Here is a 23,615-nt window from a genome sequence, read left to right on the forward strand (position 1 = left end):
AGTCAATTGTACCTAAGCCAGACCTCTTCCCTTGGCTGAGGAAATACATCCTTTCATTATAATAAACCATAATCTTAAGTAAACTTTCAGTAAGTTCTGTAAGCCCTTCTGACCAATTATCAAATCTGAGGGTGATTTTGGGGACCCCAATCTTACAAATCATGTCAGAAATAAGGAGGGTCTTGGAAACCTCCAAACTTGAAGTTGGTGTCAAAGTGAGAGTTGTCTTGGGGACTCTTGAACTCTGTAATTCATTACCAGGATAAGCCGAACACCTAATGTTCAAATTATTAATGGAGGAAGTTGATATGGTATATCAATAACCATAATGATTAATGTTGGTAGTTGAAAATTAAAATAGCCCAGCCAGTGTTGCTAAAATTATTTAGTTATATTTAAACAGTATCACTTGTCAACTGGGGTAAGGAAACTAGTTCTTATATTAGCAGCACACTGAGGCTCTTTTATAAAGAAACTTTTATAATTTCCTTCTGGAATACAATGGCTATTTTTAGAGGTATTATTACAGAAAATATGGCAATAGCATTAAAATTACATGAGAAAACAAATATTTTTTGCTCAAACAAGGCAAGTAGAATGAACAACTGAAGCTATGTAAGTCTGGCAAGAGAAGCAATTATTTGGCTCCTAATAAAAAGATATTAATTCACCAACAATATTCTTTATCTTCTGAATTACAGGTATTCAACTAAATATGCAATGGGACTATAAAGACAAAATGAGACTTACATGGACTCTTGCTCTCAAGGATTCTTTAGTATACTAGACGAAATGTTACCGTGTAGTTGGAAGCTGTGAGGATTCGGCAAGTGTGGCATATTGTGTGCAAAGAGGTAAAGTATAGTACATGACAGTGGTCCACAAACTCATCATTAGTCAACAGAGCGGCAAACTACAGCTCGTGAGCTGTGGTTGGCTGACCACTGGTATAATGAATCGATGATGCCAAGAACCACAAATGCTAGTCACAGGAAGAAAAATAATGTTCTTACTTCCTATTAATTAGGTAACCTTGGGCAAGTTAATTTTCCTGACTGTGCTTCATTTTCCTACCTATTAAATGGGAATAAAAAGAACACCTATTACACAGAATTATTATAAGGATTAAATGAGTACATATTTGCAAAGCACTTGTAACAGACTTGGCACATTGTAAATAAAAAAAAATTGGTAAATAAGTAAAAATATCACATTCTGCAGTTTATAATTATAAATTTTAATTCAGTTTAAATATTTTAACTAAATAAATATGCAATGTACTAACAAAAAATAATTTTAAGTACTTCTGCTCTTAGATGACAGAGCCAAGTCAGAAACTCCCTTCTCTCAAATTACCCAAAAGTAACAAAATAAAAAACATAAATGCAAACATGACCTCCAACAAAACTAGAAAACATAAAATATAAATGGATATAGGCCAAAAGAGACGACTGAACTGAAGAATGAGGGTAAAAATATAAGGCATGAGGCTCCAAAATGCAAAGGGAGTGGGGGAGAGGCACATTTCTCCACATACACTCCCTGAAATGTAAAATTTAAACCACATTTGCAACAACAAAAACAGGGGACGTGGGCTGGTAGAGGGAGTTTGTTTTGTTTTGTTTGAATTGATTTTGTTCAGAGAGGAAGAGAGAGGGATAGAGAGTCAGAAACATTGATCAGCTGCCTCCTACATGCCCCCCACTGGGGATGTGCCCACAAACAAGGTACATGCCCTTGACCAGAATCAAACCTGGGACCTTTCCAGTCTGCAGGCCGATGCTCTATCCACTAAGGTAAACCGGTTTTGGCTGGTAGAGGGAGTTTTGCTGTTCATAGTTTGAAGAAGTAGAGGAGACAGTTCTAAAGAATCACACAAACCAGCTATGTTGTCAGAAATGAGGCTGCTGGTGTGGCAAAAAGATAGACAATTGCACTATGAATGGCGCGGCAGCATCCCATCATCTCTGGCTGAGGAGAAATAAATTTATACACACAATCCTCATCATAAAGAAAACTACTGTAAACAACAGCTTACCGTGAGTTACTGTACCTACTTCTGGTATCCCAAAAAGTAGTACAGAAAAAAATCCTCTTCATCCAAAAAGTAATAACTGCGAAGGCAACAGGTACAGAATATCCACAAATATGAAATTTAAAAAAGAAGAAACAGAACAGGAAAAACAGCAGCTAAAGGGCGCTCCTGAGAAGAATGCTGCTTGGGGCAGATGAAATACGTAACCAAACACTTGAAATAAAAATTTAAACCTTAAATAAAAAAACGAGAGAAGCAAATAACATTTCCAAATAAAATTACAGTGTCAAACTAAATTACAAAGTGATAGTAATCAAAACAGCATGGTACTGGCATAAAATATGCCATATAGACCAACAAAGCAGAATAATCAGCCCAGAAACAAACCCATGCGTATATGCTCAACTGAAAGGGACAAGAGAGCCAAGAACATTCAGGAGGGAAAGGAGAGACTCTTCAATAAATGGTGTTAGGAAAACTAAACATTCACATACAGAAGGATTAAGTTAGAGCCCTATCTTATACCACACACAAAAATTATCCTGAAATAAATTAAAGACTTACATATAGGAGATTAAACTGTAAAAATCCTGAAGAGAACATAGGGCAAAAACTCCTCAACACTGGTCTTGGCAGTAATTTTTTGGATATGATACAAAAGCACAAGCAACAAACACAAAAACAAATAAGTGGGACCACATCAAACTATAAACTCCTACACAGCAAAAGAAACAATCAACAAAATGAAAAGACAATCTATGGATTGGAAGGAAATATATGTAAATCATATATCTAATAAGGAGTTAATATCCAAAATATATATGGATCTCATATAATTCAACAGCAAAAACCAACAACAAATAATGCTATTAATGATAGGCAGAGAGCCTAAAAAATAAAAAAGGCAGTTTTCCAAAGAAGATATTCAATGGCCAACAAGTACATGAAAAGATGCTCAACATCACTAATCATCTAGAAAATACAAACCAAAACCACAATGAGATACTACTTCACACCGATTCAAATGGCTATTACCTAAAGACAAATGTAAGTGTTGGTCAATGTGCACTGTTGGTGCAAAAGTAAACTGAGAGCCATTATGGATCCAATATGCAGGTTATTAAAAAATTAAAAACAGAACTACAATATGATTCAGTAATTCCACTTCTGGGTACATATCTTAAGGAAGTAAATCACCATCTGTAAGAGAGATCTGCACATCTATTATATGTTCATTGCATCATTATTCACAAAAACTAAGATATGGACTGTGTCCAGGCCTTTCCCCAAATCTACCAACTCTGAATCTTAAGAGTAGTACCGAGGCATCTGTAATATTGTAAAGTTCACAGGTGACTCTTACTAATACAATGTGTTTTGGCATCCACATTTAAATAAGCTATTTTTACTTCTGGGAATTAAAAATATTTCAAAGACAATGTCATCACACTGTGATAGCAATATTCAGGAACTTGAAAAAGCTCTATGATCTTCCTCATCACATAACCATACTTTCCCAGCTCCTTCCCCTACTCAATACTTCACAATGTCAAAGTGGTTTCAAACTGGTTGGGGAGCATCACCTCTCAGGTTTATCAAACGCCGTCTAAATAAAGCTGCTTTGCCTGGCCTGCTTGCAGTATGAGGCAGCTGTGTGTAATACAGCATCCTCTTTGACAACAATCTTTTTATAAAAAGAAAGACTGCACTCTGAAGGATAAAAGTATAGTATAGTAAATACATAAACAGTGGTGCCTCACACAACGAACTTAATTCGTTCCAGGAGCAAGTTTGTTATGCGAAAAGTTCGTTATGTGAAACGCGTTTTCCCATAACAATACACGTTAAAAAAAATAATTCGTTCTGTAGCATAAAATATGCTAAGATGACATAAAAAAAGATAAATTTTTTGTTATTATTTTTATTTAGATACATCTAAAAACATAATTTTTTTTTAAAAAACACACATTTTTTTAATTTTAAGACAGACTAAGTAGAGTCTACCGAATCTTGCACATCTTCATCCATTTTCTGCTTTTTGGCCGATGGTTTCATGAAAAACCTGTCCAAAGTCGTTTGTTTTTCTCTTTTCTCCAACATCTGCCGGAAATAACGGACAAGAGTATCGGAGTAAAGATCGTTGATCCTGTTTGCTTCAGCTGAATCCGGATAGTGGGCATTGGAACTGCTTTCCATTTGACCAGGATGTTCTTGATGTCAGCAGTTGGGATTGGTTGATTGTTTGATTGTTGCTCCTCGTTATCAGATGACGCTTCCCTTTGAGCATTGTCCTGTTTCATTTCAACAGAAATCACCTTCCTGCTTTTTTTAGAAGCCATGATATAAAAAAAATATTGAGTTTAACTTAAAAGGACAACTGCCGTGATACGTGCGTGATTTAATTCGTAATGAAGAACGATTGCCGCGATACGTGCTTAAGTTAAGCGCAGTGACTAACGACTGCCTGCAGCGCCTGCGCGGAAGGATGCAATACATCGGCAGCGATCGTGGAAGCTCGGGCGAAGCAGTCGTGGAAGCTCGGGCGACTTCGTTGTGTGAAACGAAGTTCGTTGTATGAATCATGAAATGAAGTTCGTTGTGTGCAGCGTTCGCTGTGCGAGGCGTTCTTTATGCGAGGCACCACTGAACTAATAACACAGTTGCTTATGATCATTGTTAAGTATTATGTACCGTACATAATTATATGTGCTATACCTTTATACCACTTGCAGTGCAGGAAGTTTGTTTACACCAGCATCATCCCAAACATGTAAGCAATGTGTTGGCCACATCATTACAACACTGCTAGGCAACAGAAAACTGTCAGCTCCATTATATCTTACTAGATGCCTGGTGCACGAGATTCTTGCACTCGGTGGGAGGGTCCTCTCAGCTCAGCCTATGCCCTCTCATAGTCTAGGAGCCCTGCGATTGACCGCTGTAGAGAAGTAGGCCCCACCCATGTTGGCTGAGACTTCATGATGGATCACCCCTGCAGAGGGAGGCCCAGGCTAAGCACTGAAGTTCAGCTGGCAGGGTATCCTGGGCCTCCTTCTTTGGGGCAACCGATTGCAGGGCTGCGCCATTATCACCCCAAAGAGGTAGGCCCTGCCCACCCGGCCTGGCCCCACGATAGGTCGCCCTGCAGTGCCATTGCAGGGTAGCCTGGGCCTCCCTGTTTGGGGCAATCAATAGCGCCCCAAAGAGGGAGGCCCCACCCACCGGCTGCACACCAGTCAGTGGCCTGAGCCTCCCTCTTTGGAGCAATCATGGAGTCCCCCTACCCAATTGATCAATCGCCCTGCTGGCCAGTGCCTGGGCCTCCCTCTGCAAGGCAATCATGGGGCGATGGCCGGGCCCCCAACCAATCGTATTGCACCCTCCTTGGCTGGCCTGGTGCCAGTGGGTGTCATAACATGGTCGTCCGGAAGGTTGTCTGGACGGTCATTCTGCTATGCAGCCTTTCAGTCGATTTGCATATTACACTTTTATTATTATAGATGGGACCATCTTCATATATGCGGGTCTGGCATTGATCCAAATTTTGTTATGTGGTACATGACTATAAACAAATTAATTTCCATTAAGATTTATCAATACTAATCAAGTTGCCAAAACCATCTTGTCAGGAGATTCATAATCAAACTCACCTTTGAACACCATGACTTTAAATGTTCCCATCTATGTTATATCATTCAAGACCCAATATAAGATGCCAAGTTTTTTTTGCCAGGCAAAGAGTGGATGTCATTCATTAGTCAGATAATCTTTTATTAAAGTGGAACACACATTCCTTTCAGATCATAGCAGAGAAAACATTGTAATCAAATGAAAATTTCTGACATTTAAGATAACACAATCTTTTACTACATGATTTGCCTTTAACTATATTTACTGCAAGATATATCTTACTCCTTACCCATGAATTACATTGTACATTTAAAAGATACATCATAAACCTTTCACAGCCTTCAGCCTGGCAGTTACTCACATAAAATTAAACACTGATGTCTTTTTCCTTGCTTTCTCCTTCCTTAAAATGATACAATTTTTTTGGATAGAAGTTTTGAAGACTTACTTTCAATGCATGTGTACTAATATATAAATAGATCAATAACAAAAGACATATTAACAAAATAGGCCATTGTCAAAACCATTTAAAAATTTTAACAAAGTTTTACAATTTGTTATTATTCATTTATATATTTTTTTTATAAACTAATGGAACTTTGAAATCTGGTCATTTTCCTGAATGCAAATTTAGGATTATGATGTCTCCTTAGAAGAACATTTGTTTTCATGTATATAGCTATACAAAATGAAACACTGTAATGGGCTAACAGCAATTTATATTCTAGGTAAATATTTCAGTAACTTTTATAACCTACTGGTTTCTAACATATTAAAAATTTTTTCCATTAAAGTGAGTTTACTAATATAAAGTATCATAAGATTATATACATGTCTTCCACCCAATATGAGCTGATTATAAGCTATTTGTGGAGCATTTTTATTTTATGTACATTGCCAAAAAGTTGAAAATAAACATAATTAAATAGACAAAAACAAAACAAAAACACCTTGCTACATAATAAGTTATGTGGCGCATGACTATAAAAACATGAATTTCCATTAAGATTTATCAATACTAACCAAGTTGCCAAAACCATCTTGTCAGGGGATTCATAATCAAGTTCACCTTTGAACACCATGTTCACCTTTAGTTCATTACAAAACTTTGTCTCCTTCACTCAATCACCACAAAACTGTCTGGTTTTAACTTACAGCAAAAAAGACTGGTAAGGGCATTTTCAACTATGGAAATATCTCAAAATCTAACCTAAACCCCATATATAATTATCAGAAGAGGCAAACGATCCCTAAAAGTTCAGTGCTTCACACAATCTTTCAACAATCCTCAATCTGAAAAAACAAAAACATGAAACCCCAAACAATGATCTTCTTCCACTCCAGTACTACTCAGCCAGACTGAAAGTTATGCAGGACACTGAATCTTACACCTCTTCTTTGATGTCTATTCTACACAGCAGTTCTTGAAACAAGATACTACATCCTCCATCTACAATGTCTGGACATGGTGGTCACTGAAAATGATGTGCCCCCAATTATTTAAAATAATCCCGAGGAAAAAATAACTGTCTTCTATTTTCAAGAAAACAACTATCAAAACCAGGGAAACACCTTTTCTGACCGTTCCCTGGATGCCACTGGTGATATTCTTAGTAACTTGGGTATAAGAATCCAAAAAGGTAATCTAGGGTTTTTCCACCACACTCTTGGAGAAAATAACGAAGGTCCACTGCTGGAGGTCTAAGAAATGTCATAACCTGCCCTAGGCAGTTTGGCTCAGTGGATAATGCCTAGGTTTGCCAACCGCAGGGTCCAGGTTAGATTCTGATCAAGGGCATGTACCTAAGTTGCAGGCTCCTCCTGGGCTAGGGCCCAGGTCTGGGCTCATGCAGGAGGCAACCAATCAAAGTGTTCCTCTCACTCTGATGTTTCTCTCTGTCTTTCCCTTTCTCTTCCACATTCTCTAAAAATCAATGAAAACATATCCTCAGATGAGGATGGAAGGAAGGAAGGAAGGAAGGAAAGAAAGAAGGAAGGGAGGGAGGGAGGGAGGAAGGAAGGGAGGAAGGGACATCTTGAAAACGCCTAAAGAAAGTTGTCATTTTTCATGGTGAAGGGACCGGAAACCATGTGATGAAAACACGTTGGTGGCTGCAGCAGCTGGGTGATGTGGCTGGTGCCTTTCCCTGATCAGCCTGGTCGTCTCCGAGAAAGGGAGGCCAGACTAGGACAGTATGTGAGAGGGGCAGTATGGGCTGAGGGGATCCCCTCCCCAGTGCACGAATTTCGTGCACCGGGCCCCTAGTACTAGTATAATTATTGTTCAAAAGCAAATGTGACAAGATATGGAGAAATCGGAACCCTCATACATTGCTGGTGGGAATGTAAAATGGAATAGTTCCCTTGAAAAACAGTCTGGCAGTTGCTAAAACAGTAAAACAGAGTTAATATTACTCAGCAATTCTACTCTTAGGCATAACCGAAGAGGAAACAGATATACATGAAAAAAACTTACACATGAATGTTCATAGAAGTGTTATGCACAATAGGCAAAAGCAAATCAATCCAAATGTTCATCAACTGGTAAATGGATTAATAAAATGTGATTTATACAAACAATGGAAAATATTTAGCAATAAAAAGGAATTAAGTACTGATAGATGCTACATTAATGGACCTTGAAAACATAATGCTGAGTGAAAGAAACCAATTACAACAGACCACATATTATACCATTTCCTGTATATGAAATGCCTATAACAAATAAATCTACAGAAAGTACATTAGGATTACCTAGGGCTGGGCAAATGGAGGAAGAGCGGAAGGATAATGGCTAAGGGATGTGGGGTTTTTGTGTGTGTGTGGTAATGCAAATGTTCTAAAGTTGATGTGGTAATGGATGAATATACCAAAAACCACCAAATTATACATTTTAAATGAGTGAATTACATATGAATTATATCTTATGAATTATATGAATTATATCTTAATAAAGCTGTTAAGAAATTCCTATGCTACAGTATACATACATTTAAATATGGAATATCTAAACTCAAAAGCTGAGGATATGTAGATATTAAATATATATAAATACATAATTTTACTTGTGTATTTAAAGACAGTTAAATATCTTCCTCCAATACATCCGAGAAGTAGACTTCCATTTCTAGCCAAGATGGAGTAACTGGCACCAGACTAGCCTTCTAAGAACTATCTATAAAACTGGATAAAATATATAACTATTCTTTTCAGGAATGAAACAGCCAGCGCACAGGAGGTGTGAATCACAATTGCTCCAGCTTTCTCCTTGGGACACTTTCCCAACTGTATCACAGGGGAGTGGAGCCTAAGCCAAGCACGATGGTCTCACGGAACTGAGATGCAAGATCCCAGTTCTAGGTTCCTGGAGTGGGCTGCAATTGATAGGGCAGATACTAGAAAGGAAGCAACAATGCAAAAGGGATGGCCCCAGAAATCTGCATGGGGGTTCCTTACCCATCCTTGTCTGAGTGCTGAGCTACAAATAAGCCAGGGTGAGATGCCATGAGGTGTAGTAAAGTTACACCTGAGAGCTGAACAAATACCAGAAGCTGCACATTTCTGCAAAACAGTGGGATTCATTCAGCCAGGGTGGCTCAGTGGTGGAGTGCTGAACTGGGAACCAAGAGTTCATAGGTTCCATTCTCAGTTGGGACACATGCCCAGGTTGCAGGACTGATCCCCAGTAGGGGTTGTACAGGAAGCAGCCAATCCATGATGTTCCTCTTTACTGATGTTTCTATTTCTCTATTCCTCTCCCGTTCTCTCTAAAAGTCAATAAAAACCTTTTTTTTTTTTTTTCTAGTGGAATTCCAGTTGAGCCAGGGTGGAGACATAGCTATATATCCTGGGCATTCAGGCTTTCAGTTGAAACCTACAAATTCAACACTCTCTAAAGAAAGACAAAACAACAGAGACTTCTTATAATGTGTCATCCACATGCCCAATTAACAAAAAATTAATAAATATGCAAATAAGCAGAAAAACATGACCCATAATCACAGAAGCATTCAATAGAAACAGACCATGGCATGACTGCAATGTTGGAAACATCAGACAAGAGCTTTAAAACAGCTTTTATAAATATTATGAATATTCTAGCACTTAAAGGTACAACATCAGAAATGTAAACTGTATTGGATGGGCGTCAATTTTAAACTACAGAAGAGAGATAAACAGAAATTAGCCAATCCAAAGAACACAGATTAAAATCAGTTTAACATATGTGTACTTGGAGTCCAAAAAGCAAAGAACAAAGAATGGGGCAGAAAAAAATATTTGAAGAAATAATGACCCTAAATCCCCCCATTTCTGTTGAAAAACATCACCTATAGATTTTTTTTTTTTTAGAAAAATCAGTACAGTCCAAGTGAAGATACCCCATTGCTTACAGCACATTCAAAGTGCAGAAAACCGAACATAATGAGGAAAAAGCTATGGGAGGAGGAGAGACACATTACACAGAAGAGAGCAAGTAAATAAATAACAGCTAACTTCCATCAGAGACAATAAAGGCCAGAAGATAATGGAGTGGCCAACTGTCAACTCAGAATTCTATATCCAGCAAAAATTATCTTCCAAAAACAAGATGAAGTAAAGACACTTTCAGTTAAGTGAAAGCTAAGAGAATTGTCACCAGCAAACTGCACTAGAAACTGAAGGAAGTTCTTTAACCCAAAAGGAAATGATACCAGATTGAAACTCTAAACTCTGTGCTGGTCTTGGGAAGGAAAGAAGAGAGCTAAAATTGGTACACATAAAAGACCCCTTTCCTTCTCTTAATCTCTGTAAAAGATAACTGTGTTTAAGGCACAACTAACATTGTATTATAAGGTTTATAAAGTATGCAGCACAAAGTCTGGGATGAAGTAATTGAATTGTTTGTAAGCATCTTAGGTGGAGTGGTATAATATTAACTCTAAGTATACAGTGATAAATTAAAGATGCGTGGTGTAACAACTAGAACCACCTGAAAAACAGAAAGAGGTAGAGCTAAAAATGCACAAGTTGAAAATAGACTACTAAAAATATTCAATTAGCTCAATATAGCTGAGAAAACTATTTATATAAAATACCTCTATAGTAACACAGACTAAACAGTTCCCCATGGAGAAAGCTGGCTAATAATAAAAAATATATCTTACCACAGAAACAATATTTTAAATGACTATAATGTAAAACCTTTGGATAAAGTCAGATAAAATAAAATTTGAGACTAGAGAGGAATCTGAACACCTTAAATGTTTGCCTCTTTGGGGACAAAACAATTCTATAATATAGAAGGAAAGGAAAGTAGCTCACAGCCTGTTTTCCCAACTCCAAGCTACAACCAGCTAACGACCAGTCATTTTATGAAGAGAAGTTTATGTTATGGCCAGTGTGGCTGAATGGACAGAGTGGTGAACTGCCCAATGAAGTGGTGAACTGCCCAGTGTGGCTGAATGGACAGAGTGGTGAACTGCCCACTGGGATAATTTCTCATGAAAATTGTCTTCACTAACAGGTGAAGTTTTAGGTTCAATTCCTAAAAAGGGCATATATTTGGGTTGCAGGTTCCATCTCTGCCCCATTGGGGCATATGGGAGGCACCCAATAGATGTGTCTTTCTTACATTGATCTCTCTCTCTTTCTCCCTACTACCCTCCGCCCTCCTTCCTTATCTCCCACCCCCTTCTATTCTCTCTAAAAATCAATGAAAAAAATATCCTTGGGTGAGGATTAACATAATTTTTTTTCAATAAAAGAAAAAGATAAGTTTGTGAATCAAGTATTCTTAATACTTGTACATATTAAAAATATACTGTAAAGTCTATTGATAATAAAAATAATGTCACTAAAATTAATTAAAAGCCTAAAATGATACTTTATCAACTAATATGAATTTTTACAACATTTATATTAACAGACATGCAGAAAAATGTTACCAATACAAAATTACTTAATTTTAGTTTTGAGAGTAGGGTATATTTAGTTCAAAATTCAAAACATACCAAAAAAAAAAAGGTATATAATAAAAAGTCTTTGCCTCTCACCCCCATTCTCCAGCCGCCAACGGGGGAAAACCAATACTGCTAAAAAATAATCGAGGGACATATACTCCCAGTTGTTTCCTGTGGGACCATGGATATGCTAATACTTTTCATAACACCAGAAATAACATTTTCTTTGTGAACTGGGATTATTGCAAAGTTTACAAAACAGAAAACATCTGGATGACAAGACACTCATACATGAATGCCAAAAAGGAGGTCAAATGAAATGTTAAAATAAAGCATGACCAAGGGATACTTCGAGGACACAATAAAATGAAATAAAAATACCAGCCAAGTTCTGTTAACTTAGTCCTGACCAGCACATGACAGGAAATCTGCAGCAATGGAACAAAGCAGAGGGACAAGTTTTTGTGCCTAGTTCCCAAATTATTCACTAAAGAGCCAACAGCACAAACCAGACTTAGAAACTAACTCCTGCTTATGCAGCAGATCATTCCTGAACACTGACACCAACAAAGCAGAACAGCATCTGTGGGATTCAAGAGAACATTCAAAGAATTTAAAAAGAAAAACAGTGACTTACCACCACAGGGCTCCTCAGGTAAAAGGCTTTATACTTTATACTTTCAAGACTACATTGTCAATCCTCAGTTAAGGGGCAAATTATTCAGCTAGGAGTATTTTTGCTCTCATTTGTCCTTCCTTGCTTTCAGATTAACCACTTCACTACATATTAATGCTTTCACCTGAGAAGTAAAAGGAATGCGCAAAAATGCAATTGTCTGGTGGGCCCTTAAACACCATTTCTCCAAATTATCAGAAGACCAGAAGAGACGAGATACTGAACCACTCTGGCATTCCTACAAGGAGAATCCTAAGAGATTCCTGGCCGACTGGCCTACCTATAGCAATACAAAAACCTACTCCTGACCCAAGACATTTAATTCTAAAGTAGTTGGGAGGAGGAGATACAGTTTCTAAAGAGTTCCTTATTCCCAATCTGTCTGAGACAACTGGAATTCTAGCTGTCTTTCACAATCTAACCCCAACATGTTGTTTACACTTTTATGGCCACCACTAGGAATAAATGAGGAATGAGCCCCTGTGGCAAAATAGCAAAACTGTAATGTGGCAAAAGCCATATTACTGGTAACCAACACCTGTTTCTTGCTGGCAAAAACTACCTCTACAAGATAACCGCATGCCCAGCCTCCTTTGCAGCTAAGCATGCATGGACATACAAAGCAAACTCAGCCAATGAGAGGTATGGGAAAGTCTACTGGGATAATTTCTCATGGAAATTGTCTTCACTAACAGACAGAGGGGAGTGGGGGAGGAAGGAAGGGAAATTTTGCCTAAGGAGACACTGTCCTTCCCTCCTCTTCTTCCACCTAACATTGTTGCATGAGAATATCATGCTTGGAGTTGCAGAACCCATCCAGCAATAGGGAGAATCATTACCAACACACAGAGCGGTGGATGGTACCTAGGACTGCTGAATTTGGTGAAGGGAATTCTTTAGAATTGCTTGAACAGTTTATTTTTGAGGTCCATTACATTTTTTAATCCACAGGGGATGACATCCCCTTAGGGGATGACACGTCACAGACCATGATTTCTAAACCGATGTCCACTATTACTGCAAATCACAGTCCCCATGCAGTTACTGAGCATCTATTATGTTCCAGACACTATGCAGGAGAGCTTTTATATGCATTACTGTGTTTCATTATAAAAATAACCCCATAAAATATAATTATTACCATTTTACTGATGAGAAACATGAAGCTTGGAGAAATTAGGTGACTTGTGGCCAAAGTCACCCAGTTAATAAGAGATTAAGAACTAGAATTCAAGCCAGGTTGTATGCCTCTAAGCTAGTGTTAGCTACAATATATCACAGCTACCCTACCACACACATCACCTTCACCATCTCTCCACCTTATATATGTGGGTGGGGCTAAAAAGACCAAATCAAGAAAGGGTGCACACAAACATTCTTCAACACCTCTATCCCTAACCCAGATGGTAGGTAACACTCATTATTAGTCCCTAGTTAAGTTCCATCTGGTTCATGAAAGTATCCTCCATTCAAGTCTATAAATCATAAAGCAACTTCTCCCCAAAGTGGGCTGCAACGGCTATCCCGTTCAGAACCAAATCTTCAAATTTTAGGAGACATAAGGATCTGTGGACAATGGTTTATGAGTTCATAAATTATTAAATAGCAATAGGAAGAGGTATTATAAAAACCCTGACTCTTTCAGTTGAAGTAAGCACTGATCTGTGACAAGTTTTATTAACTAGACCCTCTCAAACTCTATTTCCTTGTTTCTTCCTCTGCCTAGTTTGTATCTCCTATTCTTAGTCTCCTCCACAACTGACCATAATGTGAAAGTATGTATTTAAAATTTAAATTCATTTAGTCAATTGAAGTTTCATGTTTTCTTCTAATTTTAAAATCAGGTCATCTTCTCTCCCCCACCCCACCCCCAAAGAAACATTTATGGTCCTACTTATCTTTTTCTTTGTAACCCTGTTTTTTAAAAATTCTCCATCTCGTGATTTGCATCACTTTTAAGTTCTAATCTGAAAGGACACTAGATAGCGAAGCAATAATGACTGCTGAGTAAGTGAAGAAAAGAGGCTAGTACCTGATCTGCTGCTTCTAGTTCTTATCATATCTGAAATACCACTAGTTGCAAGATATACTATGTTCCACTATGGAAAAATGCTGCCAATTAAATTGAAAGAATAGCCTGACACTTAATTGGCAGCATTTTTCCATAGTGGAACATACTTTTTATTTATTCTCATTAAAATAAATTTTAAACTTACATTTTTAGCATGTATTATTCTTGTGCAAAATTTCTAAAAGATAAAATAAATTGGTGCATAAACTGGCCACACTCAGACTTGAACTCTTTTGAATTAGTCATTAATACCCATGTTTTCCCACACAATATCATATGTTGTTGTATTAATTTATTTTAGAGAGAAAAGAAGGGAGAGGAAAAAGGGAGAGAGAAACATTGATGTGAGAGAGAAACTGTAATTGGATACCTCCCACATGCATCTCAACTGGGATCAAGTCCACAACCTGGTCATGTGCCCTGACCAGGAATCAAACCAGCAACATTTAAAAAACAAAACAAAACATTGTTTTATTGATTTCAGAGAGGAAGGGAGAGGGAGAAAGAATCATCAATGATGAGAGAGGATCGTTGATTGGCTGCCTCCTGCCTGCCCCTTACCGGGGATTGAGCCTGCAGCCCAAGCATGTGCTCTTGACTGGAATCAAACCAGGGACCCTTCAGTCGGCAAGTCCATGCTCTATCCACTGAGCCAAACCAGCGAGGGCGCGAACCAGCAACCTTTTGATACACAGGACAACATTCAACCAACTGGGCCACACATATTATAATTTGTGCCACCGAAAGCCCAGGTGCTCCAAGATTTGTATTCCAACCTTTATCTCTGGGGTTTTCTTCCAAGCCTGCTGATACCTATTCTGCAAGTTCTATGCATAGAGACAATGACAACTGCATCATGGCCAAAAGCAACTGTAAGAAGTATCTGGATTTCAAAAGTATAAAAATGTGAAAACAGTGCTTCTCTTAGAATTAATGAAACAATGACTTTTTCTGTTATCTTTAATAAGACAACATCCTTCCTAGCCTTCAGTTTCCACTAACAGCAGTTTCCAATGCTGAACACCTACCACACTGGGCATTTCACATGTCTCATCTAACTCTTACAGAAAAGCAAGAAGGTGGGCATTCACCTTGCTTTACAGACATAAAATATGAGGCTCAGAGAACCTTAGTCACTTGCCCAAGATAACCCAGCTAATAAGTGGCAGAATTGGGTTTCATCTCTGGTCTATCTTCAAAGTACTTCTTTCCATCAGTTTAGTGGTTTTCAAAATTCAGTGAATGTAATAATCACCTCAGGTGATTCGTCCACAGAGTGGGAAAATACTGCAAATATTGTATATGTTTGCAAATCATAAAGCTGATTATACTAGTATATATTTATATTTATATATACATGTATTTATATATATGTTATATATATTATATATATACATACACACACAGAGAAAGAACTCTCACAACTCAATAAGAAAACAACAAATAACTCAATTAAAAAATGGGCAAAGGATTTGGATAGACATTTCTCATAAGAAGATATACAAATGGCAAATAAGCACATGAAAAAGTGCTCAAAATCATAAGCTATTAGGGAAATACAAATCAAAGCCACAATATGATACCATTCACAAACTAGAATTCTACAATACAATCAAAAGACAACAAGCATTGGCAAGGATGTGGAGAAATTGGAACCTTCATACATTATTGCTAGTGGGAATATAAAATGGTACAGCCTCCTTGGAAAACAGATTGAAAGATCTCACAGAGTTACTATATGATCCAGCAATTTCACCACTAGGTATATACCCAAGATAAATAAAAACATTCCACACAAAAATGTGTACATGAATGTTCAAAGAAGCATTATTAATAATAGCCAAACAACCCATCAATTAATGAATAGATTAATAAACTGTGGTATCTATCATAATCTATAATAATAAAAGCATAATATGCTAATTAGATGGGACAACCTTCTGGACAAAGCCACAGAGGGGGGGGGGGGAGCTGAGCCCCTTACATGAATTTTGTGCATCAGGCCTCTAGTATCCATATAATGGAATATTATTTGGCAACAGAAAAGAATGAAGTACTGATGTTATAACATGGATGAACCTTGAAAACATTATATCAAGTAAAAGCCAGTCAAAAAAAGACCATGTATTGTATGATTCCATTTATATATTCAATAGATTCCATTTCTATATAGAGAGCAAGTAATTGCTTAGGGCTAGAGAAGTACAGCGTTTTTTTGTGGTTTCCTTTAATTTTTTTTATTGTATTTTTTTTTTTTTTTAGAGAGAAGAAGGGGGAGAGAGAGAAACAAAAACATCAATGAGAGAGAAACATCAATCTGCTGTCTCCTGCAGGACCCCCTAATAGGAGTTATACCTGCAACCTGGGCATATGCCCTGACTGGGAACCAACCACTGAACCACACTGACTGGACCAGAGGTTCTTTAGGCAGGACAAAAATGTTCTAAAGTTCAAGTGTAGTGGTGGCTACACAGCCCTATGAATATACTTTAAATGGATTAATTGTATGTTATGTGAATTATATCTCAATAACCTGTTTTTAAAAATTCCTCTAGACCAGATTACCACTAAAGTTCCTTTCCAGACAAGAAAGTATCAGAGCATCCATGAGCAGACTTCAGAATCCAATCCCCAGTGACTCCCCCGAAATAAAGTTTAGAGAAAGTATCCCATAATACAGTAATTCCTTACTTGACATCATTAGACCTCCAGGTGTCAACAAAGGAAGGACAGGTGCTTCTTGAGCCAGTTTCAGTTTTTCAGAACATCTGAGAGAAGCCACATACGCAGCCTTCTCTGGGGTAAAGTTTTAGGAATCTGCCTTCTGGCTAGTTTCATATTAGTAGTTTTAAAATATAATTCAAAGCTGATTGACAGCTGAAGATATGAAAAAAATTAAAAACAGGAAAACAAACTATCAGTTAAAATGTACTTCTTAAAAGGCAAAATGTTTCCAAAAAATGAGACCATGATGAGTTCTTTGTTTAAAAGACTTGGGACACAGAGGTAAGTGCACTAGTCTAGAAATTACGAGAAACATCTTAGGGTCCCCCTTAATATGATTCATTTCATCTCACTGTGCCTCAGTTTCCATTTTCATCTATAAAAATCAACAAATGTGATAGTATCCACCTGACTCTAAAATTCCATGATTTGTCCATATTAGATAATGACACCCTAAAAATGTCTGCTAAAAGGGTATTTCTTCACATTGTGGGTGCTTGCAAAGAATTTACTTTACTGAAAGTACAACATAGTAATAAATAATACTAAATACATAACACTAATAAACAATACATACTACAGCATTTAGAAAGTGGCCTTAGAAAGCAAAGAGAGGGGAAAAATAATTAAAAAGAGAGTGAAATGTGCTTGTCTACTGCTGACAGCAAAAGTCAACAGGAAACACTTCAGAAAAGAATCCCACCAAAGCATGGAATGTCCCTGATTAATAACAAATGAGTTATCTCTCCTTCCAATACTTTACTCCCAACACACCAACTTCCAAATGTATCCCTGAAACAAATGAACTGAAAAAGGGGAAGAGAGCAAAGGAAAAAATATATTATAATTGGTTTCTCCCTTCAAAATTCCAGAAGATGAGCAGATGGTAGGGGGATAAGAACTAGCAAAAATCAAGCATAAAATTATATTTACAGCTTAATGTGTTGTGGTCTCTTTTTATTTTTTAACTTTTTTAAAAGTCATAAGAACATTTCTACTACTAATTTCTTTATATTAAGAATAATATGCTATTTACACCTTTTTTAGTAAATTCATACTAACTTAAATTTAGTAATAACAGTGTTTGGAGGGCCATGTGTTAAAAGGATTGCTGTCTGCAGGGTTTGCTATCACCTACAAATGAGCTTATAAAATATTGCACTTAAAAACAAATAAGGTGCATTCTAGTGGTGTGGTTCAGTTGGTTTAAGTGTCATCCTACACACCAAAGGATGGCAGGTTGAATTCCCAGTATGGAGGCAACCAATTGATATTTCTCTCTCAGATCTCTCTCTCTCTCTCTCTCTCTCTCTCTCTCTCTCTCTCTCTCTCTCTCTCTCTTCCTTCCTCTCTCTAAAAATCAAAACAAAAAATAAATAAATATATGGTGCAATTAAATTTATCAATTCTGCCAGCCTACATAAAGGGTACAAAGACACAAAACAAGTAATTTAGACCCTAACTTAAAGGAATTCTCATGAAGAGGAGAGCCAGAAGCATGTACAAAATCAAAATTCTTTGAGATCACAGAGAACAACAAACTTATAAACGCAATGATAACCAGAATTTGCCGGTGAAAAAGCAGGAGGAACAACACAGCAGGCAAAGAGAACAACACAAGGAAGGCAAGAATGTAGAAAAGACAATTAGATAACCAAAAGGCCTGAGGGGCCAGGGCCGGGAGATTAAGGAGGAAGGATGTATGGGCATGAGATGGTAGTAAATAAGATTTAAGAAAGGAAACTTGTAGCTGGGTTGCAAAAGGCCATGACAAGGTGTTTGGTGCTTATCCAGAAGGCCACAGAGAACCTGATATGTAATAAGCAATGTTTTTGGAAAGCTAACTGGTGATAATGTGGAAGACAGACTTAAAAGGAGGGATTGGGGGCAGGGGAGGGGTTGGAAGATAGGGAAACATTACTATAATAATTAGGATATTACTGCAATAATGCAAGTAAAATGTGATGGGGTCAGCAATAATACAAACAACAACCTACATCAATTTGACAGTGATTCTGTATCCATATATTTGACCATAAGCTCCGGTGCTCCGGTACCAAGGTACCAGCAATGAAGGAAAAAAATTTTTAAATGCAAGCAATAAGTCTTTATAAGATAGAATCAATAGGATTTAATGACCACTGACCATCCAAAACCCAAAGTGTATCTTTACTTATGCACTAATTTTACCTTCCTTAAGTGCTTCTGAAAAATTTACTTTCTTCATTTAGAGGTTTCTACTAAAACACCTTAGTTCACTTAATAGATGTTAAAAACTTAAAATTTTTAACCATATGAAGACTTTCAGGTATCTTGAACAGAAATTATTTAAGTCTAAAAATTTCCTTGTGGCCACAAGAAAAGTAAAAGAAATAAATACAGAATTTAAAAAGAACAATGATCTTGGTACATCCAAGACTGGAGACAATATGTCTTAGTTAGAAACCCTGTAAATATAGGTATACAGTAGAAATGCTCATAAGTTCTACCTAATAAATTAAACATGGGGGAGAAAAAGGAATCCTTTAAATAAAAATCTTTGGACTATAAACAATTCAGCTACCCAAACACATGTAATTTTATTGTAACAACATAAATACTTTTCATGAAACCCACATAAAGCTGTGCATCCTAGAAAAAATAGGTAACTGATGAGGCTTAGACCCACTTCCAATGTGACAAACATATTACTACAGGGAAATAAGAATTGTAGCCATTCTGTTTCAACATGCAACTCATTTTTCACCCTTTACCAAGGTACGGTGGTTAAACTGTCTGTTTGTATATAGGACTGTGAAATAAAATGGTATTTCTTTCAATAAAATGAGTTATACTTCCCTCTACAAAGAAAGATACTGACTTTCACAATGCTGGCACAATGTCTTAACTATTAAATTCAAAGTTACCATGATTATGAAACAAGGTTAACTTTAATGATAAAAAAAATACATTTTCCACTGAATTTAATGTTCAAAGACAAAGTGATATTTGTCATGTTCTAACCAATAATGCCAGTATATAATCACCTGAGGTTGACTGGCTCACCCCCAGATATTAACTATTAACCAAAGGTGTTACTCTAAAAATCTCTGTGAAATTGTAAATGTCAATAAATGTTACAATTCAGTAGAAAGATTATTTAAATAAGAATTTCTACTTCAGTGACTATATTTCGACAGGTAAATTTTAAGGCCCTTGGTTCTTTTCATAATAGTATGTGTACGTTATAGGTTCCCCCACTAAAAGAAAAAAAGCTTATATTGTGTTAGTTCCAGTAATAATTTCTAGCTGAGTCAAAGCTCTAACAGCCTTAAAGCAGGAAATCCAAAAGGAAATTCCATCATCAGTTCCTGGGGTTTGGTAACTAAAACGTTCCTTGAAACAGAGATAGAAGTTCAAACTATTTACTACAACCTTACCTCATATCTTCAAGTAAGTCACATTCTGCTTGATGTTTGGCTTGAAGTTTTGTCATCTGTTCAACTTGAACGTTTTTCAGTTCTTGTGTAACTTTCACCTAAAATATACCATGTGTTTATGAAGACCTTACTGCAACTTTAACAACAAAAACTACTTAAGGAAAATACTAATACTTGTCAGAGTATGTACCACTCCCCTGAAGACCATAAATCCATTATTAATCACCTAACTTTGTTAACTAAAGATTTCTAATGAAAATGCTAGCCGGATAACCGGAGACAGGTTAAGTATATGTACACAAATATAAAAACTACAGGTTAAAGAGGTGCAAAATAAACTGCCAATCATCCTACTTCATGACGAGCTCAGGAGAGATCTAGGTCTTCTTAAAGTTTTAAGAATCTGTCTTCTATTTATTCCAAAAAGGATTCAAAGGCATGAACCACCAGAAATGGTGAGCAGAGTGGAACTGTGAGAAAGGAGTACAGAAGAATGCCTAAATATATGAGGACTGAAATGTACACAATAATGAAGTTACATGCTTGAATCAACTACATAAATTATCCCATAATGGCTGCGAGAAAGCACACTGTCTCAGGATGATGCCCTCCACTTGCTGACAGCGCATCAAATCACAATCTCTTTCTCACAAAGGAGAAAGCAAAAGTGACCTTCTAGTATAGGCAATGCTTTTAAGCCACCCCAGCAAGCCGGTTCCTGTGGCGGCTCCACATCAAACAGCTAGAAGAGCAAATGCAAGCTGGCCAGTGCCTCGCCCGCCAGGCCGGCACCCCAGGGTTCCAGGTCCAGTGGGCCTGGAATCCCCACCGTGGCAGAGGGACTACCCGGAGGGTGGGGGTACATGTGTGAAAGAAAAAAGGCTCATAACTGGAGAAATCCGGATTAAGAAGGGAAGGAAAGGGAGAGAAGAGAGAAGAGAGAAGAGAGAAGAGAGAAGAGAGAAGAGAGGAGAAGAGAGGAGAAGATTGGAGAAGAGAGGAGAAGAGAGGAGAAGAGAGGAGAAGAGAGAAGAGAGGAGAAGAGAAGGGAGGAGAAGGGAGGAGAGAAGGGAAGAGAAAAGAAAAGAAAACAAAGAAAAGGAGGAAGACACAAGTGAGGCATTCAGAAAACGTTTGCCCACGAGGGGAGGATAGAACAGCTTCCTCCACCCAGAGCCCGGAGTAGACACTGAGTAACCATCTGCAGGATTAAAAAGACAAGGACACAGCCTCAGCCCTCGGGAAAGCTGGAGACGAGGGCAGAGAGACAGTTCTCAACGGAGCGCAGCAGGGAAGCTGCTGACAGACAACCCCGGAGACCCTTCGCTCCCACCCCAAGCCCAGATCGCAACACACGCCAAGCACTGCCGGATTCCTATTCTCCCAGGGGCACTGCCACCTCCTCCAAGGTCCCCTACCGGAGGAACGGAACAGGAAGGGGCGGGGGGGGGGGGAGAGAATGGGGGGAGAGAATGGCAAGACTAGTCAGTGCTTAAAACCTTGTTTATCCCGAGGATGGGGGGCGATGACTATTCCAACTTCTCTTCGGCCCAGCCCCGTGGGAAAAGCAGGCCAAACCTTTCAGGCTAGGCTGGAAACAAATCCCCTGCCAATGTGCAAACGGGCGAGGATGGCGACAAGCGGCTGGAGGACTCAAACCTGGTGCAGACTAAACAATCACACGAGCACCAGGCTCTGCAAAGCTGCAGAGGGGCTCCCCCGCCTCTCCTCAGTGCAGCCCCGAGAATGCACTTTGCAGCGAGCAGCACTGCCATGCGCGCGCTCACACTCCACACACACACACACACACACACACACAAATGTGCACCCGAAACTCTTGCGAGATGTCTGGGGAGGGTCTGCCGCGGTGGAGAGGACGAACCCCGGCCCACCCCTTCCTCGGAAAGGCACCTCGCCCGCCCAGAACCCGCAGCAACTCGGTGACAAGCCGGAGGCCACGGCGGGCACGGCCGCTGCGGGAAGGGGGAGGGGTCGCAGCGATCGCCCGGGCCGCGTTCCTTGGACGCATCCCGTCCCCCTTTCCCCTCAAAAGCCCTCCAGCCTCCCCTCAACACCCTCACCTTCCTCGGCGGCGGCTGCATGATGCTGAAGGGACATCAATCCTCCCCCGACGGCGGCGTTAGCTGGGATCAGAGAAAGGGAGAAGGGCCGGGGAGAGGGACCGGCCCAGCAGGCGTGTGCGCGTCAGGAAGGAGAGCCTGAGGACGAGGACTCGCCCCGGAGGGAGCCGGGCGGGCGGGCGGGCGGCAGGAGGACCCGGTCACGGGCGAGAGTGAGGAGGAGGAGGAGCCGGGCGGGCCTGGGGACCCAGCGGCCCGGGGGGTGTGTGAGCGAAGGAGGCGGAGACCGCGAAGGGGGCGGGGGCCCGGGGCCAGGGCGCGCGGTCTCCCGGCTCTCGCCGAGCGGCTCCCGGGGAGCAGCGGTGCCTTCCGGCTCCCCGCCCGCCGCCGCCGGCTGGGGCTCCTCGCAGACCCGGGCTCCCGAGGCCCCAACTCCGACGGCGCGGCCCTCGCTGGGCCCAGCGCCCCCGCCCGGCGCGGGGAGGTGGGAGGCGGCGCCACGCTCTCGGCCCCGGCTCCTCCGCTCGGGCCGCGGGAATTTCCGGCCGCACCGCGCGACGCAGCGCCCCCCTCCGTCGGCGGCGGAGACTGCGCTGGCGGCCGGAGCCGGAGCCGCAGAGGGCGAGCGTGGCCGCGGCGTGGGGCTCGGTTTCGTGGCCGGGACGGGGGGCCCGGTGGGGGGAGAAACGAACGGGCCTGTCAGCAAATAGAAAGGGCAGAAACGCTCGTAGGACCCGAAAATCCCCCCCGTCCTCTCCCGGAGTGGCACGTCCCGAACGCCTCCAGCCCGCCCTCCCTCCCCCACACCGGGAGCCGCCGGGGGCTTCCCGCGCGCTTTCCCGCCAGCCGGCCGCGGCGCGCGCCTCCCTCCGCGCGGGGGCGCGCGCGGGGGCGCGCGCAGGGGCTCTGCGGCGACGCACGCGCACCAGCCGCCCCGGCCCCCCCCTCCCGTTGGCTTTGCCACTGCAGGGCTTGTGCGGGGTGGGGGGTCCTGGATGCTGGCAGAGGCGTTTTTTGCAAGGAGGAGAGGGGATTAGGAG

General features: G+C 40.0%; 1 protein-coding gene across 3 annotated transcripts in view; it reads right to left on the bottom strand.

The window, feature by feature from the left end:
* Nucleotides 1-22,766, bottom strand: part of FCHSD2 (FCH and double SH3 domains 2) — a 150,696-nt gene extending 127,930 nt beyond the window's left edge. The window contains exons 1-2 of one of the 3 annotated variants that reach the window (XM_036426642.2): nucleotides 22,576-22,766; nucleotides 20,495-20,592 (exon numbers count right to left, since the gene is read on the bottom strand). In XM_036426642.2, coding sequence (XP_036282535.1) covers nucleotides 20,495-20,592; nucleotides 22,576-22,596 — 119 coding nt within the window. In that variant the 5' untranslated portion in view covers nucleotides 22,597-22,766. Of the gene's footprint in view, nucleotides 1-20,494; nucleotides 20,593-22,575 lie in introns of those variants that run through there. The other 2 variants (XM_036426641.2, XM_036426643.2) reach the window with 2 other exon arrangements.
* Nucleotides 22,767-23,615: the final 849 nt, after the last annotated feature.

This window comes from Pipistrellus kuhlii, unplaced genomic scaffold (genome assembly GCF_014108245.1).
Source record: "Pipistrellus kuhlii isolate mPipKuh1 unplaced genomic scaffold, mPipKuh1.p scaffold_m20_p_9, whole genome shotgun sequence".
Taxonomy (NCBI): domain Eukaryota; kingdom Metazoa; phylum Chordata; class Mammalia; order Chiroptera; family Vespertilionidae; genus Pipistrellus; species Pipistrellus kuhlii.